Raw genomic sequence first — 25,074 nt, 5'->3', positions numbered from 1 at the left:
TTCTTTGGAGGCAGAAATTGGTCATAAGACAATATGAGGGGTGGTCTCCTCCCTTAATCCCATTGCCTTCTTGTATTTCTACTTTCCAAAGAGAAAGCAACTATAGCCAGGTGCGGTGGCTCACATTTATAATCCCAGCATTTTGGGAGGCTGAGGTGGGTGGATCACTTGATGCCAGGAGTTTGAGACCAGCCTGGCCAACATGGTGAAACCCTGTCTCTACCAAAAATACAAAAATTAGCCAATCTTGGTGGTGTGTGCCTTGTAATTTCAGCTACTCGTGAGGCTGAGGCACAAGAATCGCTTCAACCCTGGAGGGAGAGGTTGCAGTGAGTTGAGATCACACCACTGCCCTCTAGCCTGGGTGACAGAGCAAGGTATTGTCTCAAAAAGTTAAAAAACAAGAAAAACAAAGCAACTGTTAATCTTATTGAGGGCCTTTTGAATGCAATGAATTACTTCTCTCTTGTTGCTTTCAGGATTATCTTTGTCTTTTGACATTTTGATTATTATGTATCTACTTGGAATTCACTGAGTTTCTTGGATGTGTGGATTAGTGTTTTGCATCAAATTTGGGAAGCTTTTAGCCATTATTTCTTGAAGTACTCTTTCTGCTCTTTTCTTTCTTCTCTCTCTGAAACTTCCATTATATGTGTGTTGGTACACTTACTGGTGTTCCACGGGATTCTGAGGTGCTACTTATTTTTCTTAATTCTTTTTTCTTTGTCTTCCTCAGATAGGAAAATTTAAATTGATCTATCTTCAATTGTGATTATTTTTTTCTTTTGCATGCTCAAATTTCCTGCTAAGCCCCATTAATGAACTTTTAATTTCAGTTATTACACTTCTCAATTCCAGAATTTCTGTTTGGTTCTTCTTAAGGAAAAAGAAAAGTAATTTCTATCTTTTTGCCTATCAAGGTATCATTCTCCTACCATCTTTTAGTTCTTTAGGCATTGTTTCTTTTAAGTGTTTGAACATATTTAAAATGGCTAATTTAAAGTTTTTTGTCTAATACAGCCCATATCTGGGCTTTCTGAGAGATAGTGTCTGTTGATTGATTTTTTTTTCCTGTGGATGGGCCATGCTTTCTTATTTCTTTACATCTCTTGTAATTTTTTTGTCAAAAACTAGATATTTAAAGAACATAATGTAGTGTCTCTGGAAATCAGATTCTCCCCTATCCTCAGGTGTTGTTGTTAGTGTTTGTTATTGTGGTGGTAGTTCTTATTTCTTTGTAACTTTTCTCAACCAATTCTGTAAAGTCTGTATTCTTTGTCATGTATAGCCGTTGAAGTATTTGTTCCGTTAGCTTAGTGGTAGTGAGTTAATGATTGAACAGTGTTTTTCTTAACTTTCTGGAACCAGTAAATCTCTCAGTCTTTGCTGAAGTACTCTTTGTGTATGCTGGGCACACCTTTAACATTCAGCCTAGCAGTTGAAGACCCTGCCTTAGCCTTCATTTCCTTGCACAGAACCTCAAGGTCAGTCAAAGGTAGGGAATAGGGCCTTCTCAGATCTTTCTTGAGTATGAGTATAGACTTGGGCATGCACACAGCCTTATGCTTGAGTGCAACCTACTAGATCCCCAGGAATATGCAGCTTTTATAGCACTTATGGACATCTCATTACCCAGATTTTCCTGTAAATTTTTTGGTTAGCCTATTATTTGCTTTAACTATTGTCCCCTTGCTTCAGGCAGCTACAAAGTTAAATAATTACCTCTAATTGAGTTCAGTAAATGTCCCCAAGGAACAGGCTTTTGCACAGGTGAGCTCAATATCAGTTCAACTAAAAACAGCCTTGCAAATGGGGTATTTTAGGTAACCATCAGACAAGTCAAATAATTACAGTTTACTGAGTGTAGCTTTGAAAGAACTCCAACCTGTCAGGGTTCTCTAGAGGGACAGAACTAATAGGATAGATGTATATATGAAAGGGAGTTTATTAAGGAGTATTGACTCACACAATCACAAGGTAAAGTCCAACAATAGGCTATCTGCAAGCTGAGGAGCAAGGAAGCCAGTCCAAGTCCCAAAACCTCAAAAGTAGGGAAGCTGACAGTGCAGCCTTCAGTCTGTGGCCAAAGGCTTAAGAGCCCCTGGCAAACCACTGGTGTTAAGTCCAAGAGTCCAAAAGCTGAAGAACTTGGAGTCTGATGTTCGAGGGCAGGAAGCATCCAGCACAGGAGAAAGATGAAGGCCAGAAGACTCAGCTAGTCTAGTCCTTCCACATTCTTCTGCCTGCTTTATTCTAGTCACACTGACAACTGATTAAATGGTGCCCACCGAGATTGAGGTTGTGTCTGCCTCTCCCAGTCCACTGACTCAAATGTTAATCTCCCTTGGCAACACCCTCACAGACACACCCAGGAACAATACTTTGCACCCTTCAATCTAATCAAGTTGACACTCAATATTAACCATCACAAACCCCATTCTGCTCCCTCCGGTGGCACCAGGATGCTAGATTTCACCATGAATGTGGGCTGCTAGTTTTCAAAAGTACTTCAGAGCTGGAGAAGAGGAATGAGAATAGGAAAGTTAAAATGCTACAATGCTCACTGTTCCTACCGACATTCAGCCATTTTCTTGAATAAATGCTTCTCAGATTGCTGAAAATACTTTTATTAAATTCTAAAGCCCCAAAGAAGTTGGTCCTGAACGTTTTTGCCAATTTTCTCATTGCTTTTATGGAGGAGCGCTTAAAATACTGTCCAGCACATAGTAGGTGATGAATTAATATGTTATTCATAAATGCCATTTTATTTATTTATACATAATTTAATTTATAGTTTACTTATAAATTATTATTTTCAGATTATTTTGGATGTTAACGTAGAGCAGAGATTGTGGTACCAGGACTCTTTACATTCTTAAAAGCTATACAGGACCCCAAAGAGATGTCGATGGAGTTATATCTATTGTTATTTGCTGTATTAGACATTAAAACTGGGAATATTAAAAGTATTTACTTACTAATTCATTTAAAGTTAATAATAAAGGAATCAGACACTCATATATTTTTTCAAGATATGCTTTCCAAAATAAAATACTTTAGTGGGAAGAATAGCATTGTTTTACATTTTTGCAAATCTCTTTAATTTTTTCCTTAATGGTAGACAGCTGAATTCTCATATCTTCTTCTGCACTCAATCTGGTTTGACTGAGGAAAATTTGGTCTCGCAAATATATACAGTTGGAAGAAGAACTGTGTCCTAATACCCTTTTTTGACAATTAGGGATATTTTCTCTGATACTATACAAGAAGTTGGCAAGTGATAGTTTCTTAAAGGTTAGTTACAATATGGAAGCTGCAAACATATCAATTGACTTTTCATTTTCTGTTATGTTAAAATCTATCTTACACTTTGGGTGAATTATTAGTCATTGTGTGATTTTTGCATCATGATGCCTTGGTCATTTGAAAACTTTTGGCTCACTGACTTATGCAGATTTTCCAAATATTAACACACTTCGTTGTATAACATCAAAACTCATATTCATTAGTGTCACCACTGTTCTCATCAGAAAAGCCTTTAGGTATTGGGAAGCTGTCAAGTTTCATAGTGGAAGATAACAAGTTTTCCCAAATTCTAATTTTTGCCTGAAAGTGCAAATTCTGTCATTGGCTATGCACACTGTCAGTTGTTTTCCTTGAAGTAACAGGCTTGTTTTGTTCATTTCCAAGAAAATGCCTACAAAATACTTGAGTTTGAATAAGAGTTCGTCTGTCAGTTTTTCTTTCAAGTAAAAATAGTGTTGCATTTAAAAAGTGTTTAGTTCATCTCACAAGTCAATCACACTTGTGCTTTTCCTCTAGATGACCATCATACTTTAGTATATACCAGAAGTACTTTATGTATACTTCCCATTTCATCACACATAATATCAAAAAAGACATGTAGTCAAGGGTCAAGATTTGATAAAATTAACTTTTACTGCCTCTTCAAGTACATTCTTAAGTGAAACTAGCTTTTTAAAAAATGTGTGTGCTTGGCAGTGAAAACTACAATGACTACTATTGCAGTTTGGTGTCACTACCCTGACTCATGATAAGGTGCAAGCAGTTTTACCCACCATAGCTTTTGCGTCAGTGCAAATGTCATCACATTTGTTTAAGGTAAAACCATTAATTTTAACAATGTTATTTAACACTTTGAATATTTCAACACCACTCATGTTTTTTTTTTTCCCCCAAAGCTTTCACATAATAGATCTTCTTCAATGATTAGTTAGTGCTTAATACTGGATGAATATAAGCAAAACAGCAATTCCACCCCAAATCTGTAGATTTGTCCATTTATAAGGCAAAAACACATTCTGTAGAAGAGACATTAACTAAAGAGGGCTTTATGTTTGTGGGTAAACCTTTTATTTGATGAGTTTGTTTCTCCATCCTTGGAGAGTGGCATGATTTTTTCTATGACTTTTCACCCAGCAGGCATTCAGTAATGTCAACTCTACAGGGGTTTATTTTTTTATTTTTTATTTTTATTTTTTTTTGAGAGGGCGTCTCACTCTTTTCCCCAGGCTGGAGTACAGTGGTGTGATCTCGGCTCACTATAACCTCCGTCTCCTGGGTTCAAGCAATTCTCCTGCCTCAGCCTCCCAAGTAGCTGGGATTACAGGTGCCTGCCACCAAGCCTGGCTAATTTTTATTTTTATTTTTATTTTAATTTTTTTTTAGTAGAGACGGGGTTTCACCATGTTGGCCAGGCTGGTTTCAAACTCCTGACCTCAAGTGATCCTCCCGTCTTGGCCTCCCAAAATGCTAGGATTACAAGTGTGAGCCATTGCGCCAGCCTCTACAGGGATTTATTAGTTTTTTCACTATTGTGTGTACTTCTACAGCTAATATAATGCAGTAACTTACCCTATAGTATGTTTCAGTGCATTTTTCATTTCTATTTGGAAAAGCCATAATAAACACTTTTGACTTTTAAAGAGCTCATAACATTTACTTTGAATGTTTAATTTCATTTTCTTTAAACTCCAAATAATTAATTTCAAGATGACTCTATAATTTAACTTACACTCTAATATCCTATTCCAAAATGTTCTTTTGCATCAGAAAAATAAAATAAATTATGCATGTCTATAAGGTCAAAGAAAAGACAGCTTTTGTTGCATTTTTGTTTCTTAATTACAATTGTAATCTACAGAGTAGATCCCTCTCTTCCATGAGCCAGAACCCTGTGATAAGTTGTTTTGACATGTTTTTATCAGTTTTAGATGTAGAAATTGCTGCTGTGGGTTGGTGAAGTAAGTCTTCTAATCTCCTTTTTCAAAGCCAGTCATCCATTCTTAAATATCAGAAAAACATGTTGCAAATAAATTGTATCTTATTGTATAATATGTCCAGTAAGTTGTAGAAAAAATTTAAAATTTATATTCTTCAAAAAATATTTTAAAGTGTTATTGCAAAATAAGACTACAAAGTATGTTCACTTCATATATTTTCACATAGATACAAAACTTCTAGATTTCCAAATAACAATTTATTAAATGATAAGAAGGTTACAAAGATTATGGTATGCATAACCTAAATAGCCAGTAAGAGCACTAAGTTCTGAGTATAAGTTAAACTCTGAAAATGCATGTATTTTTACTTGCTCCCTTAGAACATTCTAGAATGCACAAATACATATTTCAGAGCAGTGATGATATTTTACATCATGTTGCCTCTTGAAATTTCCTCTGTGTACTTGTGAGAGAATAAGAGTAAAAAGGACAAATAAAGTCTTAGTATTATTATGAAAATAGGTTTGCCTTTTAGGACCTCCCAAGAGGTCTCAGAGAACTGGAAAGAATGGATTGGAGGAGGTCAAAACTGGAGCTTTGGAGACCAATTAAGAGGCTGTTGGGATGGTCTATGTGGCAGTGGTTCTCCAACTTGTATGCATCAGAACCCCCTGGAGGGCTTGTTAAAAGCTGGGCTCTGCTCCCAGGATTTCTGATTCAGTAGGTCAAAGTCTGGCCCCAAAATGTGCATTTCTAACAAGTGCCCAGATGGTATTGATGCTGCTTGTTTTAGGACCACACTTTGAGAACCACTATGCTAGGGCCTTGCTAATCATCTCAGACTTCACCCCAGATCTGTTGAAGATGAAACTCTGTGAATAAGATTTTCAGGTGATTTGTATACACATTAAAGTTTGAGAAGCACTGCTCTAAGAGACAGTTGATGGAATCCTAGACCTAAAGATAGAGAAAAGTTCACAAATTGAAAGGTTATTTATAAGAGGCAATAAACAAGACTTCGTGTCTGGATGTAGAGAAGTTAGAGAGAGGGAGAAATCACCAGAAATTCTTTGGTTTCTTCTGGCTTGAGCAATTGAATAGGAGGTAATTCCTTTTCACTGGGACAAAGGACACAAGGAGATGAGTATATTTGGGGGAGTGGTATTTGAAATCAGTATTGAGTTGATTTACTACACAAAGTTCTCTTTTAACCTGCACATTGATGGTTTCACGTGGTTAAATAATAATGTCATGGACTCCTGGTGCTGCAAAGGGATTGGTAATGCATAAGAAGTGTTAGGCACACATGCAGGATTCTGCTTTCAGCTCAGACTCCGTTTGTGGCAGATATAAATTAGCAAAATGTAAGTCTCTTCTACATAAGGAGCATTTAAAACCTGTCTCCCTTCCCTACAGCATTCAGCCCCTCAGACACAAGCATGTGGGTATGAGACACAGCATAAACAGCCAAACTCATGTACCACCTATTGGTAATTTGATATTAGAAGAAGAGAAGAGAATATTCCAGATATTCCAGATCAGACTGGACCCAATTGTGTGACTGCCAGACTTGAGCAATTTCCATGTGCTTCCCTTTCAGGGACATATAGCTACCCATGTTCCTGACCAGCTGAGCCAGGATTATGACACAAAGCAGGCTGCAGAAGGAAGTAGTCCCCACTTAAGAATGAGTCAAATTTCTATCTGGTTGGGGGAGACATTACACTTTCAACCATTGTTTCATTTGATCTTCACATTACAGCCAGGTCCAGCAGGCATTTTAATTATCTCCATTTTGCAGATGAGGAGGCTGAGTTTCAAGGAAAGTAAATGACTTGTCTAGGGTTATTGAAATGGTAAGAGGATGAACTGACACTGGGCCCCAGGTATCCTGACTCCAAATTGTGTGTTCCTTTCACGATAATACCGTGCTGTAGTTCAACTTAGCAGCAGGCTGATCTGTAGGACATTTGTCCCTTTTTTGGATTCCAATTTACTTCAAGAACTAACTTGTATGAAATGTTCAAATAATAGCACTTGATTTCTTAAAATTGCTTGATTCTTAATACATTACAGATTATTAGTGAGCTTTTATCTTAATGGTCAAGAAATTAACAATGAGTCACAGCAAAATGTCTGAAAGGTGAGGAAAGAAAAAAACGCTTACATTGTCACCAGGTCTGTTCATTATCCTCTGTGCTCTATATCAGATCAATCAATAGTTAATTAATAATGATGTTCTTCCTGAAGTACAAGGTTATAAATTAATTTAATGCTCATATGCATATTTTCTGTAGGAAAAGTGAGAGGAAAATGCCTGCCATGCCCATCTCATTGTAAGAAAATGTATGTAATGATTACAAGCCTATAATAAGAATGGTTTGCTTAGCCAAATGTTTGTTCATTTCTGTTAATCAGTATTCATTTGAGCTACCTCCATGCAGTTTGTGGAAGCAGTGCAATCAGTTGAGTAGTGTGGCAGATTTAAATCAGTAATAAAAGCCCTGGGGAAATTAACAAGACAAAACATTAACCACAGACTAAACATTAACATATATTAGCATTTTTATTATACCTGTAGAATTGTTAAATGGGCACGGTTGCTACTATTAAAAAGTTTATGTTGTATATCACATAATTTCAATGTATATATTGTTTTTAAACTTTGAAGATTTAATTAAATGAAATTGTATAGTGGTATGATAGATGATTCAAGAGAATGAACTGAAATTCATCATTTTATTTTAACTGGAAAACTATGAAATTCCCACCCAACTCCACCTTCAGCCCCAAGGTACCACAAAGCAAATGCCACAGGTAATATTCATCCAAACTAGACAACTAGATCAGAGTTGATATTTAAATTGCATAACTCCCAGAGGAAGTTTTAGTTTTAATTCTTTAGGGTTCTGATGAATCCATCAATGATCCAAGACTAAATTTAAACGGTATTTGGCAACATTTCTCAGAAAAGCACTTTTTTTTCTAAGTTGAATGAACTTTCATTAACTGAATTCAAGACATTATAATAACACTTCAATTAAGAGAATGATATATTTGCATAAGCACAAACATTTAAATAAACAGAATGGAGTTCAGAAATAGATCCAAAATATGGCCAATTAAATTTAAAGAAATAAAAAATTGAAGTAACTAAATGAGGAATGATCTTAACAAATTGTACTGAAATAATCTGATAAATATTTGGAAAAACATAATCATTATTTCTTGAGTGTTAAATAATTTGGAAAGTTTGACAAGTTAATCAGATAAACAAATGGATAGCATTCATGACAGATAAACAGAGCATACACATTATTTTTAAATACCAGAGAAAAATATTTAAAGGAAAAGCATTAGGCCTAAACATGTCATTAACTTTGTGAAAGTAGAAATCCAACAGGTCATATGATTTAAGCACTGTGAAATGAAGTAGAAATGTCAGTGAAAGGGAAATCAACAGGTAATATCTAGCCATGTACAAATTTTATTTAAGATCAATTTATTTTATTTCTTTTTTAAATATTTTCAGCTTTTATTACAGATCAGAGGGTACACTTGCAGATTTGTTACATGGGTATATTGTACGACACTGAAGCTTCGGGTCCCAATGATCCCATCAACTAGGCCGTGAAAACAGCAATCTTTACATCACACAATATACAAAAATTAACACAGAATGGGTTAAATACCTCATCATAAATGTACAAACGGTAACAGTTCTGAAGAAAATATGTCTGTGACATTGCCATATGGAAAGACTTCTTTGGATGGAAAACAGCATCAATCATAAAGCTGCAAAAATAGATAAAATCAAGTTCATCAAAATTTTTTAAAAAGTGTTCTGTGCAAAAGGCATCACTAAGAAAAGGGAAAAACCAGATACTGGGAGGGAGTATTTACAAAACATATTTGAAAATGAAACGACAAGATTTGAGTAAACAGTGCAGCTTTATTCACAAAAGCAAAAATGTGGAAACTACCCAAATGTGTAAACATATTTGGTATACTTATTCAACAATTAAAAGAACAAACTATGGTAAACCACCAACATAGAGTTCCTCAAAGAAAAAATTATCCTGAGCAAAAAAGCAGAAACAAATATGTAAATACTGAATCTATCCATATTTATTTTCTATATTTCTGTTCTTTCTTTCTGTTATCAATCTAATCCTAAAAAAGACAAATCTCATCTGTAGTGATTAAAATGTCAGTCACTATAAAATTATGACAATATTTTATGCATTATGAGGTAGTGTTTACACATGTGTATACATTTACAAATCTCATCAAACCACAATTCAGGGATGCATTTTATTTTATGTATATTGGGTCTTAAAACATTCAATTAAAAAAAAGAGTACGTCAACCAAAAGAGCTAATGTGCTGCAGCATAAACTCTGCCCCCCCCATTAAAAATTATCTCTGAAAATTACTAACACACGATTAATTATATTAATTATACTTAATAAGACACATGACATAACCTTTATGTAAAACAACTGTCTATGCTTTCCATGTATTTGCTTAATCTCCATATATTCTACATCTTATGATTCTTATTTTCAGAACTTCTCCACTGAAGTGACTCATGTCATCATTATCAATCATTTAAATTTACTAAACACAGTGCATACTAGGTCCTCACCTTGCTGAATCTCTCCAGGTTGTTAAACCCAGAATATTGATCTGGGTTTTCTCCCTTTGGATATTTTAATTACACTGGTGTTACATAAGGACAGGATTCTCCTACAAAATATTAAATATATGTTTCAGAAACATAAAAACATCACAGTTTCAAATAACCTTTTTTTTTTTTTTTTTTGGATTCAGGGAGTACATGTGCAGGTTTGTCATATGGGCATATTGCGTGATGCTGAGGTTTGGGGTATGGATGGTCCCATCACCCAGGTAGTGAGCATAGTACCCAATAGATAGTTTTTTAGCCCATGTCCCTTTTCCTCCCTCTCCCCTCTTGTAGTTCCCAGTGTCTGTGATTCCCATCTTTATGTCCATGTGTATTTAACATTAAGCTCCCACTAATAAGTGAGAACATGTGGTATTTGATTTTCTGTCCCGGCATTACTTTGCTTAAGAAAATAGTCTCCAACTGCATCCATGTTGCTGCAAGGAGCAATATTTCATGCTTGTTTGTGGCTGAGTAGTATTCCATAGTGTATATGTACAACATTTTTTTTATCCAGTCTGCTGTTGATGAGCACCTGGGTTGATTGCGTGTCTTTGCTATTGTGAATAGTGCTGTGATGAACATATGGGTGCAGGTGTCTTTTTGGTAGAATGATTTGTTTTCCTTTGGCTATATACCCAGTAATGGTATTGTTGAATCAAATGGTAGTTCACCTCTTAGTTCTTTGAGGAATCTCCAAACTCCCCTCCGCAGTGGCTGGACTAATTTACACTCCCACCAGCAATGTGTAAATGTTCCCTTCTCTCTGCATCCTCACCAGCATCTGTTGTTTTGAGACTATTTAACAAAAGCCATTCTAAATTCTGTGAGATGATATCTCATTGTGATTTTGATTTGCATTTCTCTGATGATTAGTGATGATAAGCATTTTTTTCATATCTTTATTGGCCACTTGTATGTCTTCTTTTTTTTTTTTTTTTTTTTTTGAGACGGAGTCTCGCTCTGTCGCCCAGGCTGGAGTGCCTGGAGTGCAGTGGCCGGATCTCAGCTCACTGTAAGCTCCGCCTCCCGGGAGGCTTGAGCTTACAGGCTTGAGCCACCGCGCCCCGCCAATTGGCCACTTGTATGTCTTCTTTTAAGGAGTGTCCGTTCATGTCCTTTGCCCACTTTTTAATGGGGCTATTTGTTTTTTCTTGTTGATTTATTTAAGTTCCTTATAGATTCTGGATATTAGGCTTTTGTCAGATGCATAGTTTGCAAATATTTTCTCCCATTCTGTAGGTTGTCTGTTTACTCCCTTAATAGTTTCTCTTACTGTGCAGAAGCTCTTTAGTTTAATTAGGTTCCACTTGTCAATTTTTGGTTTTGTTGCAATTGCTTTTGAGGATTTAGCCATAAATGCTTTGCCAAGGGTGATATCAAGAAGTGTATTTCCAGGCCGGGTGCGGTGGCTCACGCCTGTAATCCCAGCACTTTGGGAGGCCGAGGCGGGCGAATCACAAGGTCAGGAGATCAAGACCATCCTGGCTAACACGGTGAAACCCTGTCTCTACTAAAAATACAAAAAATTAGCTGGGCATGGTGGCAGGCACCTGTAGTCCCAGCTACTCGGGAGGCTGAGGCAGGAGAATGGCATGAACCCAGGAGGCGGAGCTTGCTGTGAGCTGAGATTGTGCCACTGCACTCCAGAGTGAGACTCTGTCTCAAAAAAAAAAAAAAAAAAAAAAAAAAAAAAAAAAAAGAAGTGTATTTCTTTGGTTTTCTTCTAGGATTTTTATAGTTTGAAGTCTAACATTTAAGTCTTTAATCTATCCATCTTGAGTTAATTTTTATATATGGTGAAAGATAGGTGTCCAGTTTCAATCTTTTGCATATGGCTAGCCATTTATCCTAGCACTGTTTATTGAATAGGGAGTCAACTTTGCCAAAGATCAGATGGTTAAACATCAGAATTTTTTTAAATGTAGGAATTACCAAAGATTTTGTAGTTGACCCAATAATCTGAATTCTGGAGCCAGGGTCAAGGGACATCCTGCAGGCAGCAAGTGGCAGGCTAGACCTACTTGGGAGCCTCCTCTTCCATAGAATTTGACATGCAGTGCTTTTGTATGGTTACTAATTGACTCTTACTTGGCAGACCAAAGAATTTAAATCATCCCACTATTGGCTTACTGCCACTTGAAATACTACCTGAAACCTAAGTTAAAATTGAATGTCAGTTTTCTGTTGAACAACTTTAGCCATTTCTTGGAATATGTTTAGAGGATTTTTCATCATTATTACTATCCTCTAATTATAGGTAAGGTGTCCACATAACCACAGACCTGGGCCACACCCAATACTGGGAAGCCCCAGAGCCTATGCCAGTGACAGAAATCCATGACACGGGAAAATCAAAAACAGAAACATAGGTTTTAGAGTCAGACAGACCAGCATTCAAGTCCCAGCTCTACCATTTACTAACATTGTGACCTTGCTTTTAAGTTCCCCAATTTTTGTGAGCTTCAGTTTCCTTATATCTAAAAATGGGGCTAATTATACCCATTCTGTGTAATCCCAGCGCTTTGGGAGACCAAGGTGGGCAGATCACTTGAGTCCAGGAGTTCAAGACCAGTCTGGGCAACATGGTGAGAGCCCGTGTCTAGCTACATTATCTAGGCATGGTGGTGTGTGCCTGTAGTCCCAGCTGCTCAGGAGGCTTAAATGGGAGGATTACCTGAGCCTGGGGAGATCAAGGCTGCAGTGAGCCATGACCACACCATGGCACTCCAGCCTGGGCAACAGAGCAAGACCCTGTCCCAAAAAAATAAATAAATAAGTAATACCTGCTCTGTATACCTCACAGCATTGTTGGTAGGACTGAGTGAAGAGAATGGAGAATGGATGTAGAAGTTATCTATGAAGCACTAGGTTGGAATAGGGTATTGTGTAAGAAACGTGAAGTGTTGGTATTGTTGAGAAGCTTTCGATATAGGCTTTCTTTCTCTGTTCAGTCATCTGGAGTAAAAGATCAAGTCTGAATTTTTTTGTCACTTGAGAGTTCCCAGAACCAACAGTGAATAGGGGCCTGAGAATGACAGTTAGATTTTAACCAATGGAGTAGCTGCATTTCTTGACATGTTCATTATAAGGTATAGGAGTGAATTATATCAGACCAAATTTTTGCATGATTTCAGAGTCTTTGGTAATAATGGGATTCAGGACACACCACCCCAAAATATGGCACCTTTGCATTTAAGAAAACCCCCAAAACAAGAAAGTCACTCTCACGTTCCCCTCACCCTTCTCCCCTGAAGCAGGTCATAAAACCTAACTGACCCTCTTCTGAAGTATGTCATAAGACCGTCATGTGAGAGGTACCCACCCTATACCCAGAAGAAAGAAACATCTTTACCTCCAAAGTTACAGGGACACAAAGAAAAATCTGAAGAAACTGCCCTGGCTAAGTTTCCCCCAGTTTATTACCATTCAGTTATAACCTCTTTGTCCAATCACAATTCACTACTCTCCATTTCCTTAACAAACTTAGCATAAAAATCCACAGCTTTCACCATTTCTTTGGGTCTTCCTTTCTAAAGGATCTTGTGTGACGTAAAACTTATATTAAACATATTTGTATGGATTTCCCTTTTTAATTTGTCTTTTATTAGAGGTGCCTCAGGCATAGGTCAAGAAAATAAAATTTTCCCTGCCCTGCAATAACATACTCCATTCAGAAAGTAATTTTCACCTTTTTTTTTTTTCAAGGAAACTGAGAAGAAAATACGGCACTTCAAATATCCTATCTTCCTCCTATGTATAGGGCTAGAGTTACAGGTAGAGTGAAGCTATGGGACCAGGTCACAGTGAAGTCCTGGTGTGGGTGAGAGGTGAAAGTGGGGTGGTAGGCCAGGTTTCTTGATGCCCAGCCTACTGGGCTCTGCATGATCTAGACCATGCTTGTCCAACCTGCAGCTTGCAGGCTGCATGCAGCCCAAGATGGCTTTGAATGTGGCCCAACATAAATTCATAAACTTTCTTAAAACATTATGATATTTTTTGGTGATTTTTTTTTCTAGCTCATCAGCTATCGTTAGTGTTAGTTTATTTTATGTGTGGCCCAAGACAATTCTTCTTCTTCCAATGTGGCCCAGGGAAGACAAAAGATTGGACACCCCTGATCTATACCTTGCTGGGTCCCAGCAGTGTATTTTCCTTATGTAGGTGCAAGGATGGTGCTTCTGGATCCTGGCAGAAAAGAATGATGCTAAGGTTACTAAAATGTCTTCCTGGCCGGGCATGGTGGCTCACGCCTGTAATCCCAACACTTTGGGAGGCCCAGGCAGGTGGATCACGAGATCAGGAAATCGAGACCATCCTGGCTAACACAGTGAACCCCATCTCTACTAAAAATACAAAAAATTAGCTGGGCACGGTGGTGGGTGCCTATAGTCCCAGCTACTCGGGAGGCTGAGGCAGGAGAATGGCGTGAACCCGGGAGGTGGAGCTTGCAGTGAGCTGAGGTCGCACCACTGCACTCCAGCATGGACGACAGAGCAAGACTCTGTTTCAAAAAAAAAAAAAAAAAAAATTATCTTCCTGGCCTGGATATGGTCAGAGGCCCTGCCTTCTTCTTATGTTTCAGGACTTGTAACCCTGCAGAACACTATTGCTTTCCTTGTCATAAGTCTGGCACATAAATAAAAAACACCTTTAGGAATCACGGTCTATGGAAAACAAAAAGGTTTTATACTCCAGTCTTTTGATAGAGACACTCACCTATCCAATAAATTCCCTCCAACTAACCAAATTTAAAGGTAGCAGCATCCTTGACTAGATACATTAGTCAGTGAAAGGAAATTGGATTGCACTTCTTATTTAAGAGCCTAAAATTTTTGGGCAGGATACTGATTTCTAAAATGCCACTTGAGAGGCTGACTTCTTCATAGGGGCTGCTGAAGAATAAGACTCAAGTCTCCCAGCATAGCCTGACATTTCCCTAGTGTGAAGCTGAAAGGACTTCTTTAATGTGAATGCTGCATCTCTTTGTAAGTTATGTTTTCTTTTAGTGTCCACTTCTCAAAATAAGCTCATAATATTCACCTATAGCTCACATAGTGTGGAGGTGAAAGATGTAGGGAGAAGGGCCCAAAGGAGGGAATATATTTGACAAATGCTTTGTATATGAGAAGAATTTGCTTCATGGTAGATTTGTGGAAGAAAATGCAGCCTGTCTGATAAGATATGGCACATTTCAGATGGAGGAGTAGGGTTATTGGCAGGACACCATTGTTTGCCCCTTACCCCACACAGAGCCTTGGAAAGCTGGCTTGATAATACCACATTGGGTGGCTTGGGAAGAAAGGTCAGATTGCAGAGTGGCGACATTATCATTTATTCTTAACCTTCCTACTTTTGCCTCAGCTGCACCCCTTTCCAGTAGGTTGGAGCTGGCGAGTGGGGGGAGGGGGTCAAAAACTTTAAAGTCTTGCTGTGGACCAGATACTATTCACTGATACAAAGGGCTGACTTTCAATGGGGAAGGAGATTTCACAGCTGTGGGTTGCAAGTAGACAAGTTACTGTGAAAGATGTGTGAAAGATTTGATTTTGGTGCTGGATTGGGAACAGGTGTAGGTCAAGAGAAAGTGTACTGTGCTCCTGAATGTGCCAAGAATACTTTGATCCTAGTGAAATAAGTTCTCACATGAATGTTTGTTCACAGAATAATAGACATTAATGGAACAAACATCAAGGTTTTGTTCCATGAAATTTCACCTGCATTTTCACAAAGTAAACATGTATATGTCTTCAGATAGAAAGTGGTAATACATAGTCTGCCCTCATTTATTTGGCATCTGCATTATATGCTTTGAAAGTGAATGGAACTTAACTCTCCAGTCCAGCTAGGTAGGCCCTGACCTAAAGCACCCTACCAGACTGCTACTAGTTAAGGCATATTCATGGAATGCATACACTTTGTTTGAAATTAATATTAGCCCAAGTCACATAGCATTACATAAGCACATCTGAAAAATTCAGTATCATGCATTCCAAAGCTAAATTGAATGTCTTTAAGTGTCTTCGGCTTTTGTTTTATTCCCATTAAGATAAACCATTGAGTATAGCTCATCTGAATATCAAACTATAGATGCTATCTTTTATAAATGAAGGTGATGCTACTCTGATTCTAGATTTTTTTTCTAATTCAATAATGTATTTATATGAAAAGCCTTCCAAAGCTGTATAAATAGGTAACTTAGTAAATGCTGTCAGGACCATCTTGAGAAATCCAGAAGCTGGGATTACCACACAGAGCCCATGGCTTATAAGTAGAGTGCTGAGCTGAGGCTGATAATAGAAGATTCTTTCAATTCGCTTCAATTAATTCACCTAACAGTGCACAAAATCCAGTCTGTATAGCGTGGAAATACAAAAGTGACAAACATACAACCCTTCTCCTTGCCAAATATTTCTAATATTTTTCCTGAAGTTTACAGTCTATATATTTACCTTGGCTACGTTGGGTGGCTATGTTTTTGAGCACCGGTAATTCTTTATATTTTTCTACAATGTACAATGTAAGCCACTGGAAGGTCAAGCATTATCTGCTAGGAAGGCAATACCACATAAACTTTGAAATCAGACAAATGGGTTCTAAGTCAGACAAATCAGTCCGCTGTTTATTTGCCTCATGCAAGTCACCTAACTCCCTAAGCCTCAATTTCCTCATCTCTAAAATGGGGATGATAATCGTTGGCATAGTGTCTGGCACAAGGGAGATATATAAGAATGTTAATATTCATATTTCTTTATATGGAAGTTCATTTAGGCTTTTGCTTGAACGTGAAAAAAGTAGCAAATCTAGTAATAATTAAACCAAAAAAATCAAGTAGAATGGAGCTAAGTAAGAAAGATTATACCATTTTTTAAAAAGTATTGCTATATGAGTATAAAAGAGGTCAGCTTTAGAGAGAGATATCCAATAAATATTTTTGAATGAATGAATGAGAAAAGATGGAAGGAAGAAAGGGAGGGAAGAAGGGAGGAAAGAAGGAGACAGGGAGGAAGGAAGAAAGGGAGACTCTTGAGCAATTATGTTTTTAAAATACTTTTAATCCTGAGCTTATTTAATGATATATGATTCATAGGTGATTACGCTTGCTTATTTATTTATTTATTAGAAACAGGATCTCCTTCTATTACTCAGGCTGGAGTGCAGTGGCACAATCATGGCTCACTGCAGCCTTGACCTCCTGGGCTCAAACGATCCTCCTACCTCAGCCTCCTGAGTAGCTGGGACTACAGGTGTACACCACCATGCCTGGCTAAGTTTTTACTTTTTGCAGAGACTGGGTCTTGCTGTGTTGCCCAGGCTGGCCTTGAACTCCTGACCACAAGTGATCCTCTTGCCTCAGCCTCCCAAAGTGTTGGAATTACAGGTGTGAGCTGCCTGTCACTGGCTACTGATTGGTTGACTTGCCTTCTTCCCTTGGGCATTTTTAGGAAAGCCAGATGAGCAACCACACTTTTTATCAGAGTACCTTAGCTTGGGTCTTATATCAAAATACTCATAGAAATTGGGAGCACTCTGTGCTTGGGAGGCAGCTCTTCTATTAACTGGCTACACAACCCTCATCTTCTGCACCAGTTCTTCCTAAATTTTGCAATTCCCTTTTGTGAACTTCTTCATATGTATTAATACCAAATGCCATTAAAAGGTATGAATAGCATGAGGCCTGTGTTGGCGGTCCTCTCAAATGTATACTTCACTATAGAAAAAAAAGCCATTTTTATATCTTAGGAAATCTCTGAATAGGCTGTATTCAGAATGGGGTCCCCATTCTCAGTCTCCAGCCTTCTTTCCACCAATGGTTCGTTGCCTTACAAGCTTATCACCTTTTTTGACTCTAGTCATAGCTTTGTTCTGCTATTTAAAATTGGGGGAAGAAATTGAAGTGCCTTTCAGAATTTGTTTCTACTATCATATCTGCACAAGTATCATATAATTATATTGCATTTCTTTTTTCAGATTGGCAAGTTATGTGCCCATTCTCAACAACGCCAATATAGATCTGCTTATTATCCTGAAGATCTGTTTATTGACAAGAAAGTATTAAAAGTTGCTCATGTAGAACATGAAGAAACCTTATCCAGCCGAAGAAGGTGAGAGGTTTCTTTTTTCTTTATTCCAGCATACAATTAGCAATTGTATTTTAAGGTCAAAAACCACTAGAGTGAAACTTCTTAAATACATGTTATTTAGTTCTTCTGAGTAGAGTGCTTGATTAATTAAATTTTATCATCTGTCAATGTTTTAAAAAAGATATAGTATTATATCCAAGCCATAGTTAAATGTAAATTTACTGTTCATAAATATCTAGTACAGCAATATGTGTGGAAAGGACTTCCCTATTCAAGATCTTTAATTGATTAAGCAAAATAGTTTCTGCTTACAATCTTGCCTCACAATTTGTTGGCTTGCTTTGTAGCTTTTCCCATTATTAACAGTGAGTCAGAGGTAAATTCACCAGAGAGAAGCTGGTGAGACACATTCATGTGTATACACACACACACACACACACAGACACTGCACACTTTACGCACTCTTTTAAAAATGATAAAATGAAGGATCTGGTTCCTGGTTCTTAAAACAACAGTCAAGGGACAAAATCCAGGTTTGTTTCTTGTTCTCTTCATCCATTCTCCCCTGATCCAGGTTCCCTCTATCCCCATTCTATTTTTTTGATTACAATAAAGGGGTAGAAATTGGATCAAAAGCCCAATACAACTCTAGAAGAACTGCCCTACCTGAAAAGACTGCACATATAGCCAGCCCTACCACTGGCTCAAGAATAGCTAGACATGAGTTGTTCCTATTAACCTTGAGGGGGTTAGGTGAGATTGGCCTATAGATAGAAAATAAAGAAAGGAATTATGTAACATCCCAGATTTGGGTTAAACTATTCCATTCCTCTCATTTTCCTATAGGGGTTTCTGAGATGGTAATTCTTAGCGTGATCTGATACAATTTAGGATGAAAGAAGGCAGTAATGCAACTTAACAGAGTTCCCCTACTGAAACATTTTGGAAAGTCCTCATTTCTTCTCTTTTGTTGACTTCCAATCTGATGGATTCCTAGTTTCCCTGTAGCAGCTATTTTAAAATGTGATTCCAGGACTTCTGGGAGTCCCAGTGACACTTTCAGGGCACCTATGAGATGTTCCTTTTGCTAATTACATATTTGTGTGAAACTGGATATTGTTCATATACTTCAACCAAAACAATTTATTACAACATATTAAATGCAGAAGTCAATAGGAGAATCTACCTATCCCCTATCAAGCCAGACAGTAGAGACAGCTTGCAAAAATGAAAAATGATACCATTTTTCTCACTATTATCATAAAATGTTATTAATATTTATGTTAACATGTAATGGGCCCATAATTGCTAGTTTCAAATTAATAATAAATTTTAAATTAAAAAAAATTCTAAAACAGTAAATATCAATAAATATATATAATATAAACAAAAGCTCTTTGGGATCCTGAGGCTGCAGTCATTCAAAATGTCGATGGAGTCTAGAGGACCAACTTCCAAAGTGGCTCACTTACAAGTGTAACAAATTAGTGCTGGTTGTTGGAAGGAGGTCTCAGTTCCTCACCATATGGACCACGTGAATGGCCTTAGGACATGGCAGCTGGCTACACCACAATAAGTGATCCATGGAAGACAGCAAGGAGAAAGTTATAGTGTCTTTTATGGCCTAGTCTTTGAAGTGACACATCATCAATTTTGGCATATTTGATTTGTTAGAAGTAAGCCACTAATTCTTTGTGGTTTTTTGTTTTGTTTTGTTTTTTGAGACAGAGTCTTGCTGTGTCACCCAGGCTGGAATGCAATGGCGCCATTTCAGCTCACCACAACCTCTGCCTCCTGGGTTCAAGCAATTCTCCTGCCTCAGCCTCCTGAGTAGCTGGGATTACAGGCGCCCACCACCACGCCTGGCTAATTTTTATATTTTTAGTAGAGACAGGGTTTCACCATGCTGGCCAGGCTGGTCTCAAACTCCTGACCTCAGGTGATCCACCTGCCTCAGCCTCCCAAAGTGCTGGGATTACAGGCGTGAGCCACTGCACCCAGTCAGTGAGCCACTAGTTCTAATCCATGCTCAAGGAGAGGGAGGAAATTAAGCTCCACCTCTTGAAGGGAGGAGAATCAAGGAGTTTGTGGACGTATTTTAAAACTACTTCAGGGCTCCCAACATCAAAATGTTTGAGAGCCATTTTCCTATAGCTTAGGGGTTCTTTGGAAAATTTTTGTCTTTTAGGCCATATATTAAGGCCCTCTTTTGCACCTGCCTGTCCTTTGTCCATTTTTCTCCATTGCATTTACTCTTGGACTGAACCACCTGAGGAATAAACTTCAGTTCATCTAAGGCATTGACCTTTAACTAGTGGCAACCCCTTCCATATTTGACTGAAGTGAAGATGATAGATAGGTAGATAGATACATAGCTAGATAGATAGATACATAGAAAATCCTCACTTAACTATGTCTGTAAGTTCTTGGAAACTGCAATTTTAAGCAAAACGGCATATAACAAAACCAATTTTTTCCTCATCACCACTATAACAAAACGATGTTGAATGAAACCACGTTATTCAAAAACCTGTTGTACATTGTTTCACCAAGAACCTATAAATGACATTAAGTGAGGACTTACTCTATATGTGTGTGTGAGTGGGGGGTATCTTTATTCAATTCAGCAAAAATTTAGTAAACACTTGTTAATACCAAAATGTATACTAGGCACTGAAAATACAAAGACACAATCTATGCTCTCCAGCTCAGTTTAATGGGAAATAGACTTAAATACAAATAATTCCAAAACAGCTTTGTAAGTGCTAAAGCAAAAGAATGTCCAGAGTACAGAGGCAGCCTACAGGGAAAGACAGAACCTTGAGGCTTCATGGAGGAAGTGGTATATGAATTTGTAGCCGAATCACATGCGGAGCTTTTTCAAAATTAACACACCCACTCAGTCCCATTTTGAGATTACTCTGCCAACCTAGACACATTTATAAGTAGGAGGTTTATCCAGGCCTGTTGCTATGACTTCTGTCTTGGGCTCTGGGGAACTCATTCCCTTTCGCCTTAGTGGGGACAGCTGTATGTGTGTTGATTCCTCCAGGGAAAGAAGAAATTGATAAATGAGGTTTTGGCTGGCCACCGGATTTGGTACTTTGTTTAGATTCATATACATATATTTCTTTCTTTCTTTTTTTTTTTTGAGATGGAGTCTCGCTCTGTCGCCCAGGCTGGAGTGCAGTGGCCGGATCTCAGCTCACTGCAAGCTCCACCTCCCGGGTTTACGCCATTCTCCTGCCTCAGCCTCCTGAGTAGCTGGGACTACAGGGGCCCGCCACCTCGCCCGGCTAGTTATTTTGTATTTTTTAGTAGAGACGGGGTTTCATCATGTTAGCCAGGATGGTCTCGATCTCCTGACCTCGTGATCCGCCTGTCTCGGCCTCCCAAAGTGCTGGGATTACAGGCTTGAGCCACCGCGCCCGGCCTCATATACATATATTTCTGAGACTGAGTCTCGCTCTGTCACCCAGGCTGGAGTGCAGTGGCACGATCTCAGTTTACTGTGACCTATGCCTCCCAGGTTAAAGCCATTCTCGTGAGCCACCACACGTGGCCTAGATTCATCCTCCAAGGAAAAGAAAGGATAGTAAGAAAAATTGACAAAGCCTGTAGAGTTGAGTAAATGATGGTCAGGCAGAGCTTCTTTGGGTGTGGGGAGCTTGAGCATGCCTAACGATGTTACTCACTTGTATTGAAACTGAAGCATTAGAATCTGAGATGGAGCCTTTCTTTGTGAATTCTCTGGCAGAAGAAGAAAACAAAACAACAAGAGAGTATCTGATTTTATTTAACTCCCTCAAATAGGCATTGTAACCCCTCTTAGGGAGAGAGGAGAAGTGGGAATTAAGATGATCTCTTGCTAAATGCACTGCCCCCTGCAATCTGATGTTATTAAGAGGGTTTGTTTTTGCAGTGTTAGCACCTCTATAAATCTCTCAGTATGTTTTCTGCACAGCATTTCACACTGTCCAGAAAAATATATGTGCCTCTAGCACTCCTCATGCCCATGCCCAAGCTCCGTCCTCTGTTGTTAAAAATATGATAATTGCAAAGGAACCCTATTGTAGTATTCAGTCTGTGGAGGTTGTGAGCAAGCTGTCTGAATCTGATTATGAGTTGAAAAGCCCTTTGCCTTATTAAAATAACAACACACAATGAAATGCAGGATTCCTTTGGTAGCATTCAGAAGTCATCTGTTTGTTTTGTCTGCCCCCAACTGGGTAGTTTGCAACACACAACTAATCTTAGAAATAGCTTAGTTCAATTTCAAGGCGATTTGATACTCAACTGGTGGTCTATGTGTGGGACTCAGTGTTCCTTTAAGGGATAAGTATTGAAAATATCTGTCATCAGATTTAAAACAGTGAGTGGAGAACAAGATGCACAACTAGTACAATCAGAAGAGAAGAAATCAGATCTTCACAGCCCCTTCTAACTTTCATATTTTCGGCACATCTCAGTTGTCAGCTTCTCCCTTCTTTGCCCTTCCAAATGTCTACTTCACTGCTTCCCTTATGATACTGTTTCCCTTGCCATGTTTATGCGATATACTGTTTGGTTGAGTACATGGACAATATTTTTCCATTGTTCAAATGCTGAATCTATGGTTGAATAGTTCATCTTGCATCTACATATAACAAGCTTTTGGCCCAACTGCTAACCTGTGAGAAAGTCACACGGTCCTTCCACTCTTGTGAAATTATATCTACATATTCCAGCCCTCTCCTTCCTATGCTCCCCCTCCTCTACTTCCCCTCTGACTTGGTCTAAAGGGGCAATGGATCAGGTAACACTAGTAAATGACCTAGAAAGCAAAGAACAAAAGCTAATCTCAGCTCCCCTAGTCCAAAATCAATACCTACTCCCACCCACTCTGAACAAAACAACAAAGTATGTCCTGAGTGAATCAATGAGTTCTGGATCTAGTACAAGTCATTCTGCCCTAAATAGGCCTCTACTTCTTTCAACATTTGTCAACACCATCTCTATGCTTCACATTGTGTAAGGGTTAGGCTCTGAGGAATGAAGGAGCACCTAGCTTAGTTAGGGAGGGAGACATGCAAATGAATAATTTCCATACACTGGGGGTGAGTGCCAAATCAGAGCTATGTGCAAAAGAGTGGCAGTGTCACAGATGGGGAAGATAGCCCTTCTCCTGGGAGCATTAAGAAAGACTTCTTGGAAAAGGTAACTTTTGAGCTCAGCCTGAAGGATAAGTTCAAACAAACTCAGCAGATTGAGGAAGGAAAGGAGGGCATTCTGGGCAAAGGGAACACTGAGAAAAAGTATGGGCAAGTCTTTAGAACGGTAGAAAGCTCTAGTTTGGGATTAAACTGTGAAAGGCTCTCTCCAGCAGAATTAGGCATGATCTTATGTCATTCCTATTTTCGTTATTTTAGTTTAGGTACTTTTCTTGCATTGTCAACTTTTAAAAATAATAAGCTCATATTACTTTACATGAAGATAAAAAAATGAGCCTTAATAATAAAGGAAAAAAGTTCCAGGTCTGCAGTCAGGGATGAAAAACTGTTTTTACTTGCAGTGATTTCCAATTAGTACTGCTTTGATGCCTGCCGAAGCAAATCATTGCAAGAAAGCAAAGACAGTCCCCTCCCCTGCAACCAAAGAAGGGGAGGGATGATCCTCTTCAGGATGATGGAAGCCCTCCAGGGAAGATCACGTGCACTCAGCTGCCATATTTGAAAATGGCTTGTGCATGCAAAGGGGCCCTATCCTTTAGTTCCACATTTAACACATTGAATGGAAACCTCTAGGAAGAGACTTTTTCCTGAGCAGGCTGTCGTAAGCAAATGTTGGATCTGTCTGAGAGCCGTAGGTGTCAGAATTTGTATGTCAATGCTATGTTTGACATGTATGTATTAGAATAAAGTGGAATTACAGTCAAAGAACATTCCCTTCAATCAAATTGTTTTTCCCATCCCAGGCAACTAATTGTCCAAACTTTCTATCCTCTTTTTTTTCCCCTGGAACAATTCAGTTGAGCAGACTGTCTTAGTTCACAGGTGGAGATTCTTTTGTTGTCTGTCATGGGCTACTAGCACAAAGGAAAAAAATCTGGACTGTGTCATACATGGGTAGTTAACATGTCACTTAGTTTAGTTTCATGTGTCTTTCTTTAAAGACAAAAGAGAAAAATGGAAATATTCAACTCCTCTTTTAAAACTATAAGCAGAGGAATATAAATCTTTATTTAAGAAAATATTAAAATACACTTAATTCTTGTGCTGGAACAAGTTTAGAAAGGAATGACAGGAAGAGACAAAGAAGAGGAGAGATGAGAGAGGCCCAGTAAACTTGGTGGGAGGTAAACTACTTTTGTCACACTGCTGCTGTAGTGTCAGAGAACATTATCCCTTGTTGTTGCTGTCCTTTGAAAAGCTCATTAACTCTCCAACAGTTTGTAAAGTCTTCTTCCCTACTCTCCAAAACAGTATGTCTACACTTATTTTCAATAATCAGTTTCTTTTAGAGACCAAGATTTATTTTCTCACAGTAATTCAGAAGGTTTTCCATAAAGGAATGGTAACATTGTCCTTTGGGACTCTAAGATATTTGCCAGTTTGCGAACTGTGCTGGAGACCTACTCTTTGTTCTTCAAAAGGCAGGTACTGTCTCATCCCACAGGGCCTGGGAATTAGTTGAGAACCAGGATTTATTTAATTCTGAGGTCCTTCTAGTCAAATCTACCTTGGATTCTAAGCGGATTCTAATGGAGATCATACACACTAAGAACCAAAAAGAACTCAGAGAACAAGCCTATCAAGAAGAATAGGTGTTAAAGAAATAAATGTAAAACTTTACTCAAGAGAAAAATCTAGAGCAAAATACATTGAAATATTAACAGTGATTATCTGTGTCTGGTGGGACAATGAATTTTTTCTCTTTCTATCTTTCTTTATTTTCTAAATTCTCCATAGTGAACATGTATTTCTTTTACAATGAGAAAGAAAACAAAATATTTTAGAAGATGGAGGAAGAAATATATTTGAACTGTTTACAGCTGTTGCAGCACTGAAGCGGCAGCTTTTAC

At 38.2% G+C, this 25,074-nt stretch overlaps 1 protein-coding gene across 1 annotated transcript in view; it reads left to right on the top strand.

Annotated features, from left to right (window-relative positions):
• The window catches only part of GPC3 (glypican 3), a 454,243-nt gene that overhangs the window by 271,926 nt on the left and 157,243 nt on the right, over window positions 1-25,074 (top strand). The window contains exon 4 of the mRNA XM_005594608.4: window positions 17,902-18,035. Within this exon, the coding sequence (XP_005594665.1) occupies window positions 17,902-18,035 (134 nt within the window). The remainder of the gene's footprint in view (window positions 1-17,901; window positions 18,036-25,074) is intronic.

This window comes from Macaca fascicularis, chromosome X (genome assembly GCF_037993035.2).
Source record: "Macaca fascicularis isolate 582-1 chromosome X, T2T-MFA8v1.1".
Classification (NCBI taxonomy): domain Eukaryota; kingdom Metazoa; phylum Chordata; class Mammalia; order Primates; family Cercopithecidae; genus Macaca; species Macaca fascicularis.
This window is presented reverse-complemented; position numbering and strand designations above follow the sequence as displayed.